General features: G+C 39.0%; 1 protein-coding gene across 1 annotated transcript in view; it reads right to left on the bottom strand.

The window, feature by feature from the left end:
* LOC127647886 (cytoplasmic phosphatidylinositol transfer protein 1-like) overlaps positions 1–23,763 on the bottom strand; it is a 122,825-nt gene that overhangs the window by 9,670 nt on the left and 89,392 nt on the right. Inside the window, exons 5-6 of the mRNA XM_052132404.1 lie at positions 23,447–23,518; positions 10,933–11,028 (exon numbers count right to left, since the gene is read on the bottom strand). Of these exons, the coding sequence (XP_051988364.1) occupies positions 10,933–11,028; positions 23,447–23,518 (168 nt within the window). The remainder of the gene's footprint in view (positions 1–10,932; positions 11,029–23,446; positions 23,519–23,763) is intronic.

Here is a 23,763-nt window from a genome sequence, read left to right on the forward strand (position 1 = left end):
ACAACAGCCTGTAATTTGCACCCTGCAAACTAACCACAGTCTAGATGCACAGATTACTACTGCAAAACATCTGGTAAGTCTTTTCTTACCAGAGAAGCTTCTCAGATTCTGGAACAGGACATAGTCTGCTCTCATCTTGACAACTAAACTTAATCCTGTTAAGCCTCCTGGTGTATGCAATCAGACCTCTGCAGCTCACCCAGAATACTACAGCCTGGCTGATATTCAACTTTACCAAGTACTCCCAAGTCACACCCCAGCAAGGGAAGTGCAAAATTATATATTTTCAAAATTCACAAGTAGAAAGTTGCCTGATTGACTAGTCGACTAATTGGTCTTATGAGTGCCCTGTAATTAGGCTGGTTTTGGGTTTAACTGACTCTGAAAGGACACAGTTCTTAGGGGGATTTTACGTAAGATGTGTTCTTGCATTCAAATACAGCTAGACGGAGTGCAATGGAATTTACACTGGTGGCCAGAAGTTTGGAAAAATGTACAGATTTTGATGTCATGGAAAGAAATTGGCACTTTTATTCACCAAAGTGAGATTCAACTTATCACAATGTATAGTCAGGACATTGATAACATGAAAAACTACTATTACAATTTGAAAAAAATTTCAATTTCAAAGTGTTCATCAAAAACTCCTCCATGAGCAGCAATGACAGCTTCACAGATCCTTGTCATTCTAGCTGTCAATTTGTCCAGATACTCCGGTGACGCTTCCTGTAGCACTTGCCATAGATGTCTAGTTGGGCACTTCTCACGCACCTTACAGTCTAGACTCTAGCTGATCCCACAAAAGCTCAATGGGGTTAAGATCCATAACACTCTTTTCCAATGATCTGTTGTCCAATGTCTGTGTTTCTTTGCCCACTCTAACCTTTACTTTTTGTTTTCTGTTTCAAAAGTGGCTTTTCTTTGCAATTCTCCACATAAGGCCTGCACCCATGAGTCTTCTCTTTACTGTTGTACATGAAACTGGTGTTGAGCGGGTAGAATTCAATGAAGCTGTCAGCTGGAGGACATGTGAGGCATCTATTTCTCAAACTAGAGACTCTGATGTACTTATCCTCTTGTTTAGTTGTACATCTGGTCTTCCACATCTCTTTCTGTCCTTGTTAGAGACAGTTATCCTTTGGCTTTGAAGACTGTAGTGTAAACCTCTGTATGAAATCTTCAGTTTTTTGGCAATTTAAAGTAATATATAGCTTTCATTCCTCAAAACAATGATTGACTGACGAGTTTCTAGAGAAAGCAGTTTCTTTTTTGCCATTTTTGTCCTAATATTGACCTTAAGACATGCCAGTCTATTGCATACTGTGGCAACTCAAAAACAAACACAAAGACAATGTTAAGCTTCATTTAATGAACCAAATAGCTTTCAACAGTGTTTGATATAATGGCAAGTGATTTTCTAGTAACAAATTAGCAATTTAGCATGATTACTCAAGGATAAGTTGTTGGACTGATGGCTGCTGGAAATGGGGCCTGTCTAGATTAGATCAAAAATGACTTTTTTCTAATAGTGAAAATCAGTAATGTCCTGACTATACTTTGTGATCAGTTGAATGCCACTTTGGTGAATTAAAGTACCAATTTCCTTCCAAAACAGCAAAATCTGTACATTGTTCCAAACTTTTGGCTGCCAGTGTAGAGTTTTTAAAAGTTGGAATATTTTTACTTAACATTTCGACTTAAAAACAGCCCCTTTTCACCCTGAAAGTGTCGATTAGTCCAGTGGTTCTCAAACTTTTTGAGTCAAAGGCCCCCTATTTTTGAAGTTCACGCACACTTCAACACTATAGTAAAAATATTGTGAAAGCGAGAGCTCAAAGGTGGCTTTTCACCAGATAGTGCTGTAAGCGATTTTAGCATTCTGAAGCTTTCACATGACTGAGCTGTTGAATTTGCCATGCGCTCTCACTCCAAAACCCGCCCTCCAAAGTTCATTTTGAGACCAAAACAGAGCAAAATATGAGCATTGTCTGATCCTATGGCTGTCAAATTCAATAGTGGCACAATAGCGCCTTCAACTTTATGAATCATAGCCTCAATGATCTGCTTCAAATACAAAACTATGAAAACTAGCAAAATGATTGACAGGTGAAAATCATCAATGTCCGCTTTTATTTTTTGTTTGGCTTTTAAAAAGTCTATATCTGTCACAGAGACCGGTGAGATATCTCAGGTTACTTAATGTATTTCATTAATATCTTTAACCCTCATGTTGTCTTCTATAAATCTCTAATTATGCCATATTACCAAATATTGTATTAGATCTTTTTGTCAACTTGTTTTCTTTCAATTAGGACAGGTTTTCTATTTATTTTATTTTTTTACTGATTGCAGGCTTCATTGACCTGAGCGTATGCACCTAATTTTTGAGTAAAGAAAAAAAAAAGTTATTTGTGGATAATTTTGACAATATTACATAAAATATGAAAACATTCTGTACTATTTATCACATTATTGTGTTTGAATGTTTAACCAGGAAGTGTCTTTTGAAATGCTTTTATTTTGTACAAAATGGCAAAAAGTCACACTTGTGGTGTTCCTGGTCAAAAATGACCGGTCACTGAAAATGAATGGGGGAGATCAAAAATAAGAGTGTTAAGGAGTATGTTCATCCATTACATGAGCACATATGTGCATGTGTGCTAACAAACATAAAGGCCTTGATCCTGTGCATGTGCACACACACTCACGTGCACAAACACACAAGTACACACACAAACTCAGAGTAGTGCATGTTTTCTTTTCCACAGAGATGAACTTTATCCTACCCTGAACTGCATCCAGCATCCATCCATTATCACACACACACAAACAAATGCAGCTATCATTATGAGGACTCTCCATAGATATAATGATTTTTATACTGTACGAACTATAGATTCTATCCCCTAACCCTAACCATACCCCTAAACCTAACCCTCACAAAAAACATTCTGCATTTTTACATAAAAAAAGCAAAAAACAAAAAGTTTAGTATGATTTTTTAAGCGATTTGAATTATGGGGAAACTAGAAATGTCCTCATAAACCACATTTATAACATAATACCCTAGTAATTACCAGTTTAAAAAAAATATTAAAAATATATTTTTTATAAATATTATAAAAAAATCCGCCCAAACCCAAACCTGCCCAAACACACCTGAACGTTTGTTGCCCCAAAGTGACCCCTCTTCAATAGAATCTTTCTTTCATCACATCTTTCAGACAAAATATTTTGACAATGTGTTTTGGAATTTTCATGCTCTCACAAAGCAGCAGATCAATAGCCATTTTTCCACTGTCAGGTCAGTGCGAGCAGGGCTATCAGCTGGCCAGCCGGGGCCAATAGTTGGTGCAAATGTCTCACACCTTGCCCATTTAACAAGCAAAGGGGAGGTCAAGCTGAGGTATCATTTTGTCTAGTTATCGAGTTTATATCGAAGGTAAACATTAGCTAGCAAGATAAATTTGAGATAACAACTCATTGACTGTAACTTCCATGATGTCTAGAGTCTCTCCACTAAAAGCAGGACGATGTCCCAGCACACCTTCTATGAAAGTTCACAGATCCATGGAAAGTAATTTCTTTGGGCAACGCTTTGTCCATTTTAATGGATTTGCATGGTGCCCTAATTTTTTTCCCCCCAAACCTGTACCGTTGTGCGTTGGATACCTATCCTGACAAGTTTGGCGAAACTCTGCCTTTGACATTGTACCCGCCTCAATCCCTAGTTGGACTTGTTTGGCCCAAGGGTAATTGGCAGACTACTGGCCCCGAAGAAACCCCCGAGGAGGCACGATGAAGCCCTGGAAATGACAAAGGGAATGCAACGTGATGGGTGAAAGGTGCCATGCATGTTCATGGCAGTCTACTCAGCCTCACAGGCTCCATATGGTTAGGATTTGAGCGGGGGCAGGGTTAGGACAACTGCTGCTTCTCAGGAACAAACGTAGGCACCTTTTTACAATGGGCAGGAACGCAACTGGCCCTAGCATGCACTAGTAAGCCTTCATTTGGCCTGAAGGGCCATGTTTTTCCCCTATTTAAACATACTAGTGTGATAAATAGTACAGAATGTTTTCCGATTTTATTTAATATTGCTAAAATTATCCACAAATAATTTTCTTCACTCAAAAATGAGGTGCATAAGCTCAGATCTAGGAGGCCTACGATAAGTAATTACTGAATTTACAAACAGTAAGTTCAAAACAGAAATACAAAACCTGAGCTACTTGAAATAAAACAAGTTGACAAAAAGATCTAATCCCATTTTTGGTGATAATACAGCATAATTACAGATTTCTAAGCCATTTTTAATAGGCCGGTAATTTTACAGGGAACACCAAATTTGGTAAAAAAGTTAAAGACAACAAAAGGCTTAAGGGAGTAGGAACTTTTTTTGCATACTTTTCCATTAAGAAAATCACTTAAAGTACCTTTAAGTATACAGTATATTAATCTTAATATATACCCTGTTTGAGAACATCTGGACAAGTCGAGCACTGTGGCCCATCCCTAGCTCTGCTACACTCCCTCCACTGGCTCCCTATTCCTTTTAGAATCAAGTTCAAAACACTTGTCCTGGCATAAATTACAAAATAACATCTTTATAGTCACCATCATCTGTACACTTCGGTAACGACTTTGGAAATGGGCTTTCGTGAAGGGATTAAGTTGCTCACTTTTGTTTGGAATGACCCAACGGATACCATACCCTTTCCATAGTGGCCTTTAAGGGCAATATCAGAGTTCTAAAAGAATTGTGAATAATGGTGTATTTGAGTGGTATAAGAGCCCTCAGGTACACCATTATTCAAAGTTATTTTAAAGCCCTGACATTTTTTATAGGAGTCAAAGTTTGACAAATAAGTAAAAGGCAGGTGTAGAACAGTGCTGGAGGGAGCTATTAAAATGATTACTCAGAAAATGCCATATTTCATGCAGGCAAAAGTGGTAAACAAAGAAATCTCCTCCACCGTTCCACATATACCAATTTGAAAGAATTGGTGCTGTAAACAACTTGGTTCATTTTGGCAAAAATGCTCATTGGTATTTTCACTCTTGAAGTGTTGAAGGTGAATTATTTCATTTCTGAAGCACCAACCCAATTGTTCCATCCACTGTTCAGCCAAACAGGTAGTCCCACCCCAAAATCACACCATCGATCAAGCCAAAAATGTACATGTCAAGTTGGTCAAACAGAAAAAGGAATAGAGGAACTACAGAGGTGCATTTGGCAGGCATGAGGTCATAGGAGCAGCCAACTTCCCTTGACCACTCAGAATGTCAAGTCTCTCTGTGAAGATTACCACAAAATATCTGTATCCCATTTAGGGCTGGGACAATATATTGAACATTTTTCAATATAATTGCAATTATTTAAAATATAAAATTAAGCAACACTGTGAATATCACGATGATTTCAATGTGCTTTTTATTTGGCCATTAAGCTTCATACATTATGCAACATTAAGGGGTGCATAATTAATCAACATAACACCAAAACCTCTGTTCATATATGATTCTAAAACTCCAAAAGGCTGCGATTAAAGTCTGATCAACATACAGTGCATACGGAAAGTATTCACAGCGCTTCACTTTTTTCACATTTTGTTATGTTACAGTCTTATTCTAAAATGGATTAAATTCATTATTTTCCTAAAAATTCTACAAATAATACCCCATAATGACAATGTGAAAGAAGTTTGTTTGAAATCTTTGAACAAGAGATTTAAAATTATTCACAAGTATTCACAGCCTTCGCTCAATACTTTGTTGAAGCACTTTTGGCACAAATTACAGCCTCAAGTCTTTTTGAGTATGATGCTACAAGCTTGGCACATCTATTTTTGGTCAGTTTCTCCCATTCTTCTTTGCAGGACCTCTCAAGCTCCATCAGGTTGGATGGGGAGCATCAGTGCACAGCCATTTTCAGATCTCTCCAGAGATGTTCAATAGGGTTCAAGTCTGGGCTCTGGCTGGACCACTCAAGGACATTCATAGAGTTGTCCCGTAGCCACTACTTTGTTATCTTGGCTGTGTGCTTTGGGTTGTTGTCTTGTTGGAATATTAATCTTCACCCCAGTCTGAGGTCCAGAGCACTCTGGAGCAGGTTTTCATCAAGGATGTCTCTGTACATTGCCGCAGTCATCTTTCCCTCGATCCTGACTAGTCTCCCAGTTCCTGCTGCTGAAAAACATTCCCACAGCATGATGCTGCCACCACCATGCTTCACTGTAGGGATGGTATTGGCCAGGTGATGAGTGGTGCCTGGTTTCCTCCAGACATGCTGCTTGCCATTCAGGCCAAAGTTTTCAATCTTTTGTTTATCATGGACTGAGAGTCCTTCAGGTGCCTATTGTCAAACTCAAGGTGGGCTGTCATGTGCCTTTTACTGAGCAGCTTGATCCATCGGGTTCTTGGTCACCTCCCTGACTAAGGCCCTTCTCCCCCGATCGCTCAGTTTGGCCGGGCGGCCACTTCTAGGAAGAGTCCTGGTTTTTCCAAACTTTTTCAATTTATGGATGGAGGCCACTGTGCTCACTGGGACATTCAATGTTGCAGACATTTTTCTGTACCCTTCCCCAGATCTGTGCCTCGATACAATCCTGTCTCGGAGGTCTACAGACAATTCCTTGGTCTTGGACTTGGTTTGTGCTCTGACATGCACTGTTAACTGTGAGACCTTATATAGACAGGTGTGTGCCTTTCCAAATCATGCCCAATCAACTGAATTTACCACATGTAGACTCCAATCAAGTTGTAGAAACATCTCAGGATGATTAGTGGAAACAAGATGCACCTGAGCTCAAGTCAGTGGCGGATTTAGCAAATTGGGGGCCCAAGGCGAAGGTATGTATGTATGTATGTATGTATGTATGTATGGGCCCCCCCGCCAAAAAAATTTACAGACTGAATGGTGGATAGGCAGGTAAAGCTAATCTACGGCCCGTAGCAAGCCTACAGTGCTTTGGTCGGTGGCAGCAGGATTAGCACAGCTAGGGCTTGGGCTATTACTACACTGTAAAAAAAAAAAAAAAAAGGTAAAAAATAACAGTGAGATTTACAAAAAGATTTTCTCTGGCTGATTATAAAACACATTCGTTATGGCATGAAAATCCGAGAGAAAATGTGATCAGGTGTTGTTGGCTATTTATTGATGATGACATAATCATTATGCAGTGGCCTGATTCACTGATCTACAGAGAGGAATGCTTAATACGAATTAATATTTCACGTTTTTGAGTATTAAAGCACTGTGAACCTACCGCATGCGAGCTAGCAGTGACAAACACGTAATCTGAAGAACTTTAAAAACACATGGTGTACAATAACGGTTTTGAACTACAGTATGATGTAGACCAACACAGACATCAAGGATCAGCATATGAATCTCAACAACGGTGACAATCAACAAAATAATCAGATAAAACTCTGAACATCACAAAACAAGCTACTAAAAAGTTGCAACAATAACAACAGCAAAAATAAAAGCAGATAATAATAATAAAAGAAAATACTAAAGGTGATGATACACAGGGCAACTTTTTGAGCCATGTTGCCGTCAACAGGCAACCAGATGAGACACAGGCCCTACGACCGATCTAAAATATCCAGATAGAAATGTATTGCCCATTTTCAATGGGAAAGTGCCCAAGCAACATTGCTCAAAAAGTTGCCCTGTGTATCATCACCTTTAGGCAATTCAGCATAATTTATTCATGCTGCAATGTATGCTGGGAGATATTGATGAGTTTTGATTGATGGCTCCCATCATGCACTGCACTTATATCATCACAGTTGTTGATAATGATTCATTATGCTGAATCTTGATGTCTGTGTGTGTCTCTGAAAGTTCAAACCTTCATTGTGCACAATGTTTTACAAATTCTTCAGTAAACGTTATCACAACATATGATGGATCACATGCTGTAGAATCATAGGGCTACTACAATTACGTTAGTAAAAAAAAAATGTTTTACCGTAAATTTCACAGGTTGACTCACCAAAGCCTCCTCATCGCTGTCAAAATGGCCATCACTGGACAACTCTTCCTCAGTGTCAACCTCGATAACACTGTCGGAGACGGCGGGCGGCAACAACACGATGTCCTCTTCAATTTCTTGGTTGACGTTATCCTCACCTAGCACCACTTCATAGCTAGCTGCTGCTGTAGCGGCATGTTCAACTCGTTGGACGTTTTTATTCCTGTCTGTATCAGTAACGTTAGCCGTAAAAAAGTGTGTCATCTTTGGCAGCGTTGCCAAATACTTATCAGCGTCTTTTCGCTTTTTTCTTTTAATTGAGCCGCTTGGGTAACAACTTTTCATTTTCGCGTTTAGACTCGTCTTGTTTCGTCTCTGTTTGTGTACATCCCTGTCCTCCTGTCACTGTGTGTTTATCTTTCGCGGCAAGCACCGTTACGGACTAGTCCATTTCATTGTGAAAATAGGGGGTGTATGTGTAGGGACAGATAACCATGAACTGGACATTTTAACCAGTACTTCAATGTTTCAACGTATTTCTTAAGAATGTTAATAAAATGCACTATGCTTTTGAAGCGTTCATGATGATAAGGGGCCTTTTATTTGATTATTTCTTATTATTTGTTTTAGGTTGGTTGGGGGCCCCCCTACTTCGACCGCTGGTAGGGGCCCCAAGCAGCCGCCTACCTATGCCTCTATGTTAAGACCGCCACTGGCTCAAGTTTGAGTGTCATGGCAAAGGCTGTGAATACTTATGTACATGCGATTTCTTTCGTTTTTTATTTTTAATACATTTTCAAATATTTCAAACAAACTTCTTTCACGTTGTCATTATGGGGTATTGTTTGTAGAATTTTGAGGAAAACAATGAATTGAATAAATTTTGGAATAAGGCTGTAACATAACACAATGTGGAAAAAGTGAAGCGCTGTGAATACTTTCTGGATACACTGTAGTCTGTGTGCGCTTCATAATAAACCAGTGTGACATGTTCGGCGCACACGTGGGGCTCATGAGCTTGTGTTATTAGTGCTTTTAGAGCAGTTCACACGCATTGGGAAAGAACAATACTGCAGGTTCAAGCATTGCGCAATTCCAAACATTGGTAACCACTACAAGATATTATACAAATCTACAAAGGTGGCACAGTATAAAAGAAAAGGAGATGAAAGTGTTTCACCGGATGCAGATCTGTAAACTACTGATGGGCTGGTTTGAGTATTTCTAGGATTTTTCACACAAAACAGTCTCTAGAATTTACTCAGACTGGTGCCAAAAACAAAAAACATCCAGTGAGGGGCAGTTCTGTTGACGGAAATGTCTGGTTGATGAGAGGTCAACACAGAATGGCCAGACTGGTTTGATCTGACAAAGTCTACTGTAACTCAGATAACCTCTCTGTACAATTGTGATGAGAAGAATATCGGTTGGCGCGGTTTTGGAAGCACGAGGGGGACCTATACAATATTAGGCAGGTGGTTTTAATGTTGTTGCTGATCGGTGTATATATATATGGTACTTGTATCTGCACATTAAACTAGGAAAGGAGAAAGTGTTTTAACACTGTAAAAGAACTGCAGCTGTTTTTTCCCTTCTACATCTACTTCCACCAACACCGTTTTATTCCTCAAATAGAAGCGCTGCTAGGTCGGATCCTCAGATAGCAGCAAGCTGCTGCCAGAAAGAGATAACACTGCACTCCTCTCATCTGTCTATCCATACCTTTTCAGGAGCAGTGAGAATGTGTGTGTATGTGAAATTGAATCACAAGTGAATTATTGCAGCAATACAGTGGAGAGGTGATTCGGAGTCTTGCGTGTCTCCAGTGGAGAGCTCAACAGGGCTTCTTTAATAATTCAGTACTGGCTTAAAAATAACCCACACTCCCCTTATTTTACTGGTCATGGGAAAAGCACACACCTGTTCCTTCCAAGAAAATACAATAGGCACTAAATATATAAACATAAACCTTAAAGGGATAGTTCACTCATCATTTACTCACCCTCATGCCATCACACGTGTGTACAACAAAGATTTTTAGACGAATATTTCAGCTCTGTAGGTCCATACAATGCAAGTGAATGGTGACCAGAACTCACAAGGTCTAAAAAGCATGTAAAGGCATCATAAAAGTAATAGTAATATAAGACTCCAGTGGTTTAATCAATGTCTTCTGAATAAATATGATAGGTGTGGGTGAGAAACAGATCAATATTTACGTCCTTTTATACTATAAATCTCCACCTTTGACCAGACCCAACAAGTAGGTGGCTGAATGTGAAAATAACTAAATATGGAAGTAAAGTGAAAGTGAATCTGTTTGGAGTGGATTACTATTACACTGCCTTTTGAGTCTTCAGAGTTCTGGTCACCATTCACTTGCATTGGACCATTTACTTGTATGGACCTACAGAGCTGAAATATTCTATTAAAATCTTTGTTTGTCACACACCTCTGGGATGACATGAGAGTGAGTAAATGATGAGAGAATTTTAATTTCATTTTAAAATGTATTTCTATGGTGATTCTTTATGGTGCTTATTGTCACAAGCTTGACAGCCTCTGGTCACCATTCACTTTCAGTACATGGACAAAGCAGTGGGAACATTCTGCTAAACATTTCCTTTTGTGTTACATGGAAGAAAGTGCATCAAACAGGTTTAGAATGACATGAGTTTAAGAAAATTATTACAGAATTTTCATTTTTGGGTGAACTATCCTTTTAAATGAATAGCACAGAGGTCAATAAGGATAATTCAGAGGTAAATATGTAGTATGGAGGTGAATATGATCATGTTTTGTACCATAGAGGCACATTTTTACAGTTTATATTTGTTTTGCTTTTGAATAATTTATAGTGCAATATATTTATAATAAATTATAAATTCATGTGGTTTATCAAAGAGATATCTTTTAATGAACTTTCTAGGTGCTCACGGCACCTTACCTCAGCCTCCTTGTAGTAGCGCTCAGGGATCTCATCGTAGGCAATGTCGATAAAGCACATCTCTGTCTCTTCATCTCTGAGCTCTGTGTCAAAGATCTACAACACAAAAAGACAACGTTAGAGAGAGCACGAGTGAGAGATGGCAGTACCATTTAAGATAAGCACTGCACATGTAAACACGGGTATTGCAAATGGCAAGTTAGCTGAGAAAATCTTTTTGCCCACATTGAAAGTGACAATACTGTGCAACAACTAAATAACAACCAATCAGACAATATTTGATGTTTAAAGGAAAAGTTTAGCCACAAATGAACATTCTGTCATCCATTAATCACACTTACATTTTGCTGCAGAACACAAGGAGATATTTTAAAGGATGTTCTGCCAATTTCAATACAATATCGCTTTAAAGCTTAAAAAGCACCTAATTGTGTCATAAAAGTAGTCCATGCGACCCCTGCATCATATTCCAAGACCTTTGAAGGAATACGATTCACCATTCACTTTCTTTATATAGAAAAAGATACATTGAAAGTAAAGGCAAACTTCAGCATACTCTAACACTTCTACAGCTGCAGGTTCTGAGCCATCCACAGGAAGGAGCTCTAGTGCTGTTTGCTAGTCAGTGCTAGTGCACGTATTGCATAAGCTGCCACTCATGAGAGCATTAGTGTTTGTAGCCTAACAAAGACTTTAATGGGTAAAAGAGCCCTCCGCATCAAAGAATCAGGAGCTTTCAGGTGAGTGCACGGGTCTCCCGTTGTCTTGACACCTGTGTGCTTTTGCGAATTACATTGTAATTCTTCTCATTTCCAACTGACACTAAGCTGCTGAGATGACATGAAGAGAAATGTATAAAAACTCTATTTTAAAATACAGACATAAAGCAGAGTGCGTTAGCTTTGAGAAAAAGGAATACAACTGAAATGGTAAAAAAATGGAGTGAGAGAGTGAATGAAAGGGGATGGGAAGGGGTTGACGGCAGAATAGATTTATATTTTAAATAATAAAGTATGGTGGTAATTATCAAGAGATATGTGGAGAAAACAAAAAGGTGATATCTGAAAAGGATTTAGAATGGTATTATTGGCTCTTATAAATAAAAACAGTTCTATAAAGGACCAAAGTGGCCACCACCCTCCCAATCTCCAAGCACCACTCATGAAATGAGGGTGCTCCAGCTGATATCCAACCCCTTAAAAGTATCTGTCTGGCGATCATGATGCTAGTTAGGACCCAACTCTTTATGCGTCTATTCTTAACATCGATGATCGCCCCATTGGCCAAAATACAGAGATTGGGGGAAAAGCAGAGTCCCCAATACATCACACACCAAACTCTGAACCTTCAACCAAAACTCCTGGATCTTATCACCCCCCCAAAAGACATGGGTTATGTCGCCATCCACTGATTGCCATCACCGGCAGGTGGGTGTGTGTTTAAGACCAAGCCTATACAATCTAGAGGAGGTTCAATAAAATGTATGTAAAATCTTGAATTGCATAATTTTTAGAATCCTAGCCCACACTCCCTCCTCCAATGCCAAGTTTAAATCTTTCTCCCATAATCTCTTGAGAGAAGCTGAAGCTCCATTCCCCAGGCTCTGAATTAGCAGGGAGTAATACACTATTGCCCCATGATCTTTTCCAAAAGCAGTAATCACCTCTCCCTGAGTATTTGCCGCTTTAGGGGTGTATGTGCTACTCCCAAATATAGTACAGAGCAGGTGACACAGCTGTTAATACCTAAAGACCTGAGATCTGAGAATCCCAAAATGTTAAACCATATTTTCAAAGGATCTCAACACTCCACTCCTCAAATAGGTCCCGAGTGTAGTAACCACCCTCACAATCCACTCTGACCAGCAGAAAGGGGACTCATTAATACATCATTTTGGGTTCAGCCACAAGCTAGAGGCAACATTTAAATAAATGTCCGAATTAAACACTCTGGACACTTTTGTCCATAGCGAGTGCAAATGCAAGATAACGGGGTGTAACTTCTCCGGTTAGTTTGACTGAAAGGCTTTCTAATGGCAAAATAGGGGCAAGAACTTCCTGTACAATACAAAACCAGGGAGGGGCTCTCTCAGGTTGAATCGAACAATGAGCCAAATGTCTGAGACCGACTGCATAGTAAAACAAAATCTTATGTAGGCCCAGCCCACCATTATCAATCTGCCTATGCAGTTTACGGAAATGTAATCTGAGATGTTTCCCATTCCAAATGAAGGACTTTGCTATGCTATCAAATTGCTTGAAATAAGTGGGGGATATCTACAGGGAAAGACTGCAGCAGGTAGCTTAATTTTGGAATACAAAGAATGAAGCTTTCCATTTTTTATTGATTCCGTATCAACTTCTAGCAAAAGTGGAGCCAATTCTGTAGCATAAGATCTAAAAAAATTAAAAGGAAAGACCATCTGGCCCCACAGCCTTGCCTGTAGGTAAGGCCTTAATTACCTTGTCAAGCTCCTCCAAAGTTAGCTCAGAACCAAGAGCATAGTTTTGCTCAGTCGGAAAATCCAACTAATGGCTTATGTCGAGCAGACTCGCGAAGAGCTCAACTAGGAATTTTACCATATCCCCGCCCTCCTCATGCTCAGGAATTCCAACAATTCGGACGTTGTTTCGCCGATTACGATTCTCAAGGTCTTCTAACTTTTTCCAAATGCGTTCAAAATTATTTTTGGTCGCTAAAGGATTAGTAGCGAAATCCCTCTCTGATAACTCCAGATAATCGATCCATTTCTCAATGTTCCTGATTCTTGAAACCAACTCAGTGAATTTCAACTCCATCGAAGTAATCGATCGGCGTATTACCGTAATATTCTCCAAGTCCGCCACGACCTTCGCCAGCATTACAGACACGCTGGACAGTTGCCGTTGAATTTCTCCCGCCGCACTGTCCAAACCTAGTCCCTGGTCTCCGGCCCTGTCTGGGGTATCAGCTTGAGCATGTAAGTGTCTTTTAATATCTCCAAAGTAGGGCTGGGCGATACAGATAAAAAAATTTATCATGGTATAATGTTTCATATTATTCGGTATCGATAATTATTAATACATTTGAATAACCTTTTTTAAACAAACACCAGTAGAAAAAAGGTTTGAATTTAACCACTGTATTTGTAATTTACCCACTCTATTAATGCAAACAAAAAATTATTTTAGTTTTAACAGTCAAAAACAAAATAAAATTTAAACCAATATCTTCTTTCTTATATCTTATATGAAGATTAAATACTTAAGTGTTAAAGAAACTATTGAACGTATCGTGGACTGCTTGTGGGTTGTTTGTTGAGGTGAGGTAGATGTAGGTGGTGGCGGATGACATGCTGCATATTCCAAAGGGTGGAAGCAGTTAAAGTGATGAAATAATTTGTTGCTTGTGTTTCTGTACTTGGCCGGGACGTTTTTGTTTTTCTTTCCAAAGCTTACACACAATGGTGTTCTGATGTTGGTCATTTTCGCATGTGTTTGTGTGTTCTGATGTCACATGGCGATGGCGCAACCGAACCCCACAGCAACGCAACTTATTGGCGGTTTGCTTGACACTCATAGCACGTTCCTTTACATTTGCCACACAGCAAAATCATCATGGAGTCATTGAGCAAAGCATGGACAAACTTGTTTATCAAAGACGAAAACAAAACATGACCACAAACTCTACAGCCCAACTGTGGAAATAAGCAGGATTTTAAAGAGCCCTGCTACTGCATGGTCTGATGCATGCTGGAGTGCAGCGTTTGAAATTAAAAGAAGCCAGCGTTGCTCAAATGTAGGGAAAACATAGAAACAGGGAAACAAGCTGGCAGATGAGGCGGCGAAATACAGATCAAGGATTTGAGTTTTGCAGATGCAAAAAAGACTAGAGACGTATGATTCAAACATTTTTCCAGATGACAGTAAAGTGCTGTCTCCAGCTATTACAGAGAATACTAATGCTAATGCTCCGAGTGGCTAATGCTTTTTCATTTTTATTGTTGTGTCTAATGATTAGTTACCATTGTGATAAAAGGCATAAATAACACAATTACTCAATCTTGGTAATGGTTATTGGACATTTAAACATAAAAATAATCTGCTTCGGCTGCAAAACATCAATATTGACCAATAAATCAAACCAGCCAGACATTGCCTAGAACTTGGTGTGCTTGTGAAACATTGAGACTTGTGAGAGAAGTATCACAGAAAGCCATTGAAAGAGCTACAGTAGCTAGAAACATGGTAAAGGTGACCCACTCAAACATATCAAGAGCTCTGTGTTACGCCCAATGTATACTTCGTTTAGATGCAAACACTAGGCATCTGGGTACAGGACACGTGACACAAATGTCGTCATCAGCAGAGAACTGGTGCGGCCGATTTCTAACCATGTGTACTCTGAACACGCATGCAAATTCATATAGGGACAGTCAGGAGATATCTGCATTTGTTTAATCCTAAAGGAGTATAAAGACATCTTAATGTGTCTAAACTCGAAGACAAATAGTCCAGTATCTCATAACAGTCAAACTGTGTGTGCACCAACAGCCTGTGTAATGGCCCACACAGTCAAAAAAGGTATAGTTGAAAGTGTAATGTTCACTGTACGCAGACGCTGTGTTTGCATCAAAACCAAAGTAAACTTTAGGCTTAACACTGTAGCTGCTGTGCAGGAGGGTGACTCAAAAGATGCCAGTACTTGAAAAGGACACCTCAAAAAACACCATTACAGGATTGTTTGAGGCCATCATCAGGAACTGGGCATCTTGGATTAATGGTGCAAGATGTAGCAGAAGAACCGATAAAGTTTCAGTCCGATAAAGCACTGAAGCTTGAGACAAAGTTCAACTTCCAGCATGATAATATCAACTTTGGAGGACAAATTAACACTGAAGTGCATCATAAACCAAAAGTGGACATAGTACAATGACCCAGTCAAAGCCCTGTGGTTGAATATATGAAAATCTTCTTAAGATTATTAGGATAAATAATAAATAAGTTAATAAGAATGTTTTAATAGTGTCTTTTTAGCAATAAAAATGTATTCCCCCTTTCTCCCCAATTTGGAATGGTCAATTCCCAATACGCTCTAGGAACTCGTGGTGGCGTGGTGACTTGCCTCAATCCGGTTGGTGGAGGACGAATCTCAGTTGCCTCCATATCTGAGACCATCAATCCACGCATCTTCTCACGTGGCTTGTTGAGCACGTTACCGCGGAGACCTAGCACGTGTGGAGGCTTCACACTATTTTCTGCGGCATCCACGCACAACTCACCCATGCCACACTGAGAGCGAACCACATTATAGCAACCAAGAGGAGGTTACCCCAACATGACTCTACCCACCCTAGCAACCGGGCCAATTGGTTGCTTAGGAAGCCTGACTGGAGTCATGCAGCACCCTCTGGATTCAAACTCTTGACTCCAGGGGAGGTAGTCAGCGTATTAACTTGCTAAGTTACCCAGCCCCCCCAATACAAAACATTCTTAACTGTTTTCTTAAGAATGTTTAATGATTCCATCCAATAAAAATAATAAATAATAATAATAAAATTGTGTTCATTTGACTAATCTGAACAACTTGCAGCAAATCGACTGGAGGTACAGTATAAGCTACAGTAAAATCACTACAGTAAAATCCCCACATACAGTGGGGTCCAAAAGTCTGAGAGGATATGAAATATCTGGGATTTAAAAATAATAATCTAGGGTTCCGGTTATGGAGTGGTGCTGAGAAGACACGAGTTAAAGACACGCTTATATTTTTTGAGTAGTAATTCTTCGAGCACACTTAAAACTTTAATACATCCTTCGTAATCGGATGCACAAAGTCCAATAATGGAAATGGCACCGAAAAAAAAGGACAGAATTCAAGAAAAACTGACTAATGAAGTGCAAGAGATGTCACAGGATTCTGATCACACGGACTAATTAAAAGAGATGGAGGAAGATGAAGACAGTGAATCTACCAAAGTAAATGAGTCGAACCCCAGCAATGCAGATGTTTTAAAAGCCATTAGAGAAAAGGACAAAAGAGTTCTGATTAAAATTGATGGTGTCATGTCAGCGATTTAAGAGGTTAAGGAGAGAATGAACGAGGCCGAAGAACGTATTTCGAGCACGGAAGACGAGATCAACTAAGGGCTCACGTGAATACTGTCGAATCTCAAATTAAAAAAATGACAGAGAAGGTTGACGACATGGAAAACAGAAACAGACCGAACAACTTAAAGTTGGTGAGTTTACTGGAAAAAGAAGGACGAAATGATGCATGTACGTTTTTAGAGGCCTGACTTCCAAAAATACTGGAAATGGACACAATCGTAGAACGCACACATCGAGTGGGTCCATATAGAAATGCCGGTGACCATAACACAAGGCGAGATGCATCACCAAGAACACGATTTATGAAGTTCCTGAACTTCAAACAAAAAGAACAAGTGCTTAGAGCAGCCAGGTCTAAGGGGATGATTTCATACAAGGAGCACTCTTCGTTTCCATCCAGATGTTTCTGCTGAAGTTCACAGGAAACAGAGAGCCTACGATGGAGCGAGACAGAAGCTAGGAGAAAGAGAAATCAGTAAGCACAGGATCTACCTTGCTCGTCTACTTGTTACACACCAGGAGAAATCAAGGATTTGATACACTGGCTGCGGTAGAAAGCTTCATTGAAGAACTAGATAAGGAATAAAGGTGGGCTCAATTCAACCGGAATATTAAAGTCTTCAATGAATATTGCGTTAAAATAATTCGGATTAGATACCACAACTGACGTCTTTTCGATGTGGGGAATGAATTAAGAAAAATATGTTCGATTGCGTGGAAATGTAGACACATTTGTAACATAATTAAGAAGTTTTAGTTGTTATCGTCCTATGGGAATGTGAAAATATGTGTCCATACTTTACTTTAATAAGTAAGAGTAGTTATATCAATAGGGTTGTGATAATAGATAATAGACAGCAGTATCTGATAGTTCCTCACGGGTGTGTGGACCAATCAGTGCCATATAAGGAGTGTAAGGGGTGGGGGGTTTATCCAGTAGCATGGACCCTACTGGAGAAAATGGGGATGTTGTTGAGTATATCTTAAAAATAGATGTTTTGCTCAAGATTGCTTTTATTTTTAGCTTCTCAGTATTTAAGATTGTGATTCAATTAAAGGGAACATCCCTCTTAATAGGAAATGTAAAGGATGATGGGGGTAGACAGGAAATGTGACATTTGTAACTTGGAACTGTAGAGGATTGGGTAATCTAAAAAAATAAAGCAGGCAATGGATAGGATCAAACAATTACAAGCTAAAGTAGTCTATCTTCAGGAAACCCACATGGTAAAGAGTGAGATAATTAGGATTCGTCGGAGATGGCAAGGGCAAGTATTCATACTTCTAACGCGAGAGGAGTAATGATTTTAATTCATAAATCCATTCCAATAATACAGGTTCAAAAAGTATCTAAAGACCAACTAGGAAGATTTATTATTTTACAATGTACCATCTATTCAGAAAAAATAAATCTGATTAATGTATATGGTCCAAACAATGATAATCCCCAATTTTTTAATGATCTGTTTCTGTTAACTGCTAGCTTGCCCGGGCACTACCATATTGCAGGAGATATGAACTGTATAATAGATCCTACTAAAGATCATTCTACAGGGATTGATAGTATGCATACTAAATCTATGAGATTGATACAGGAATTTATGAAAGACCTTAATTTATTAGATATTTGGAGGGATCTTAACCCAAGAGCAGTATCATATTCATACTACTCTGGGATGCGTCAAACATACTCACATATTGATAACTTTTTAATTTCTGCACACATGTTTAACAAAATAACAGCTTGTATGTATCACAGCATAGTCATCTCTGATCATGCAGCGGTATCCTTAGCATACACCATTGCATATTTTATGAAGGATCCTCCTAAATGGCACTTTCAGATAGGATGGCTACGGGATCAAAAGATTAAAAGAAATTGGAGATGCTATTGATTTTATGAAACCAGGAAAAGCTGCAGGCCCCGATGGCCTTCCCATACAAATTTAAAAGAAGTTTAAAGAAAAGTTGTTAACCCCCTTTTTGCAAATGATACTAGAGGCATATCATCAAGGCCTTCTCACTATATCATTGAGAGGAGCATTAATTACATTACAACCAAAACCAGGAAAAACAAATACAAGGTGTGAAAATATGTGGCCAATAAGCTTGTTAAATTCTGATACAAAAATATTATGTAAAGTTCTGGCCAAGAGGTTAGAAAGTTTACAACCAAATTTTATAGGAGAGGATCAGAATGGTTTCATACAACGAAGTCAGGGATTTCACAATGTTCTTAGAGTCCTTAACATTCTTCATGAACAGAGGGGAGAACGGGATATTGCTCTAATATCACTGGATGCCAAAAAGGCCTTTGATAGGGTTGAATGGTCTTATTTATTTGATTTATTATCTAGATTTGGCTTTGGAGAAAATGATTGCAAATGGGTTAGATTACTTTATAATAGCCCTGTAGCAGAAGTGCTGACAAATAATATGGTCTCAAAACCATTCAGTATATCTAGAGCAGGGCGCCCACACTTTTTTGCATGATGATCTACTTTTAAATGGCCAACTCAATAAGATTTACCAACTAAATAAAATCACAGTTTAAATTTTTAAATGCTTGTTGGGACTACTGCGTGTATCCCTACATGGAATTAATCTTGTAATTAATAAAAAAATAAATATATGTAATAATGTTCAATTTTGATATCATTCAGTTTTAACACTAAACCCAAAACACCTACAGCACAATAGATTACAATAGCCAGGGCATTTACCTTATTCTGATGACTTGCACTGAATGGAATCAGACAGTTTTGCATAATCCGGGCAGTAGCTGCTGGTAGCTAGTCTCAAACACTGCTAGCTTCGCAATTTCACGCTCTGTTCTCAGAAGCCCTTGGAAGGCCTGAACCTAGTTGTCATGGCAACTGAATAAACAAAAATCTCGCCTGGTCAAAATTTACTCGTCAAGTGTAAGTCAGACAGAAACTAAAAGAAGGAAAGACATTATATTATATATATATATATATATATACACATATTTTTTTTATTAAAATTGAACGAAAGCACATTTACATTTTGTGCGATCTACCAGCATTGCCTTTGCGATCGATTGGTAGATCGCGATCGACGTACCCTGATCTAGAGGGTGCAGACAAGGTTCACCCCTCTCTCCTCTCCTTTTTTCCATCTCCATTGAACCATTTGCAAAAGTCATGTAGAGTTAACAGGTATTAAGACTGGACAGATAGAACATAAACCAGCACTATTCGCTGACCCGTTTTGGATTTTGTAAAATAAATAAACAAATGCTATAATGTAAAATGAGGGAGAAATATGTAATATGCAATATTTGGAGGTTAGGTCACTTAACAAGAAAATTGGTGACATTGATCAAGGTAACTATATACAAAAGGTCAGCTTTTCCAGCTATCATTAAGGCATGCAAGATGCTTTTTTGTAATATTCTCAAATCATGCTGGATAACATGATCATCAGGTTGTGTGTAAACTTGTGGAGTCCATACCAGTTCAAGTGCATGCTGTCATAAGCCGAAGCAATGGTGGCCTAATATGAAGCCAGTTTGTTGCCAGACACATTATTGGGCAGATACTGTAGATTTCATTACACTTAGCTCATACTTTGGGTGGTTGAGGCTCAGGGTTACTGACCAGAAGGTCGGGGGTTCAAGCCCCAGCACCACCAAGATGCCACTGTTGGGCCCTTGAGCAAGACACTTAACTCCAGGTTGCTCCGGGGGGATTGTCCCTATAATAAGTGCACTGTAAGTCGCTTTGGATAAAAGCGTCTGAAAATGCATAAATGTAAATGTAATGTACTTTCCCTACTATTTTAACATCATTATTAATTAGACTAATAGGCCTGTATGTCCCCTTTTGTATCCTTTGTGTCCCCCTATAATAACAGCATGCAAAGACTCTAATCTAAGGGGACATGCAGCTTTTTCAAAGAAATACAAATGTTCAACTCAAATTTTCACTCAAATTGTTATGCTGATATAAAATGTAATATATAAGCATTTTTACCATTGGTTGTAGACTTTTGAAACACATGTAGTCCATTGTTCCAGATAGTAGTTACATAATCTCAGCCTCACAGATTTAACAGAGTGTCTGATCAGTTCCAGACTTACTGTCTAGCTGCTATATGCAATTTCCAGTAGTCAGGCTGCCTGGAAAAAAGTATTGCTTAAAAGGAACCAGCCTGATACAATGATTGCTTTTGAAGAAGAACTGGACACTAGAAACTAGCTTTATTATTATATCTGTCCCAATTAAAAATTGTAAACTATTATTAAAATTAGCATTGTAAATAATTTTCCTTGAAAATATAAGTGGTTTTATAAAGACTAAGCTTCTAATTTTCACCCAGTTAATTTTTTTAACCAAATTTGCATTCTAAAGGGATAAAGTCACTTATGCATTTTAGGGTTAAGGTAATCAGGTAACTCGGTGGCCACGTTCGTAATGCCTCCGGGCAGCTATGTTCTATTGATACAAGTACAGCTCCTCTCTACTTGAATTGGAAAAGACCAAAATCTCCAAAACTGTTACTCAATATTTCAAATCAGCAACAAAAACTGACAACTATGGTACTATAAATTGTGCTACTTAAAATCACATAAAAAGATCAAAAGATGACTGGCTGACATCTTTAGAATATTAAAAATAGTACTATCAAATGCATGCAGTATGCAGAAGCTCTACAACATTTTAAAATATGACTTGAACAATTATGTACACAGCATATTTCAGTTGTACACTGTTGTTAACAACACTCATACACAATAATAATAATGGCACATAAAATAATTCATCTGACATTCTCACAATTAGCAGTATTTATTTTGTGGAGGGGAGACTTTCAGCCTTGGTATGGATTTCAGCACCATGGACAGCATGCATCGACAACACATGGCAAACTGGAGATGAGTAATAACATTTTCCCATCAACAACAGCTGCAAAGGAGTGTTGGTAGTACCACTGCTCCCTATCTGCATATTACGCAGTCTGCGTAGGGCACCAACTCACTAGTGGGATGCCAGAAATCCACTGACTGCCCTTCCTTGCACGTTATGCATTATTCAAGGACACGATAGCATTCGTGAAACACATATGATCACCTCGCAGCTCGTCCTACATCAGAGCATCGCACACCAACACACCCCCATTCCTCCTTCCCTTCATGTGTCTGACGATAGCAGAACACTGCGTAGGGCACACATTTGACCAGCGCTGGCCTTGAGTGATGGCATCTAACCAGGTTGCCATAAGTGGGGTTTTTTTTCCTCCCCTTTTCTTCCAATTTGGAATGCCCAATTCCCAATGTGCTCCAAGTCCTCTTGGTGGCATAGTGACTCACCTCAATCTGGGTGGGGTAGGATTGAGACCGTCAATCCGTGTAACTTATCATGTGGCTTGTTGAGCGCGTTACCACAGAGACCTAGCGCACATGGAGGCTTCACACTATTCTCCGCAACATCCACGCACAACTTACCTTGTGCCTGCTGAGAGCGAGAACCACATTATAGCGACCACAAGGAGGTTACCCCATGTGACTCTACCCAGCCAAGCAACCGGGCCAATTGGTTGCTTAGGAAGCCTGACTGGAGTCACTCCGCACGCCCTGGATTCGAACTTGCGACTCTAGGTGTGGTAGTCGGCGACAATATTAACTGAGATACCCAGGCCCATAAGTGGGTTTTAAAATAATATTGCTTTATCTGAAAAACGTTTGTCTTGTAATGTAGTTCAAAAATACACTAATCACTGAGTGTTCAATCACACCATCCCCATCTCCCTACGTCTCAAACTGATCACAGAAGACAGTAAACTACCAGCGAGTTATCAAATTAAAGTTCTCATTTAGGGAACAGGATAAAAGTGTTGCCAAGAACAAAGGAAGAAAACAAATTGATTTTATTTTTTTTAAAGCAAGTGAGCATGTGAGCAGACTCTAAAGCTCAGGGCAGCACAGAAAACACTGGCTCAGACGGACTGTAACATCTGTCTGGAACTATCTGGATTAATTTGAGATCTCAGTTTGACTGCAGGCCAGACCAATTAAACAGTGAAACTGACCCTCAACTCTCTCCAAGACAAACCCCATCTGAAATCATGAGTGATTCTGGGCTAGTAGCTTACTTCCATATATTCTTAAAGTTTCAATGCTGTTGCAAGTCAGAACTTCCAAAAAATGTCAGTAAGAAAACCCAGAAGGAACAGACCATCTAAATAAAACATTTAATATTCTACCAACAGTATGAAAATATTTCATCCAATGGAAACACAAATTATTCCCAAGAACCTTGTAGACATATGCCTGTTTTCTAGGTATTTTTCTCCGGACGTTACAAACTTACCTTACATTAAAAACCGCTTTGTAAAAAAAGACATCGAAAGATTAAAATCACACACAAAGATTATTGTATTCATACCATATAAAATCTACTTACATTATCATTGCTGCCTTTGTTGTCTTCATACTTTGTCTCAACGTGGATGGAGAACTTTGGCAGGAAAGAGCACTAAAAAAAACAACAATAAAAACAAGTTTAACATAACATACAAATAGATTGCATATATGATTTCAAACATCACAGACTGTGGAGTGGACAGAGTGAAATTATTACATGCACTATAAAATGCCATCATTTCTCAAAAGTCACATGTCCAGCAGCTAATTTGGAACATCTATTCAAGAGGGGCAGCGCCATTCGTGAAAACAATGCATGCATGGATGGTGGACCATCATTGCAGTATGCGTGCAGGG

Source organism: Xyrauchen texanus, chromosome 8, assembly GCF_025860055.1.
Source record: "Xyrauchen texanus isolate HMW12.3.18 chromosome 8, RBS_HiC_50CHRs, whole genome shotgun sequence".
Taxonomy (NCBI): domain Eukaryota; kingdom Metazoa; phylum Chordata; class Actinopteri; order Cypriniformes; family Catostomidae; genus Xyrauchen; species Xyrauchen texanus.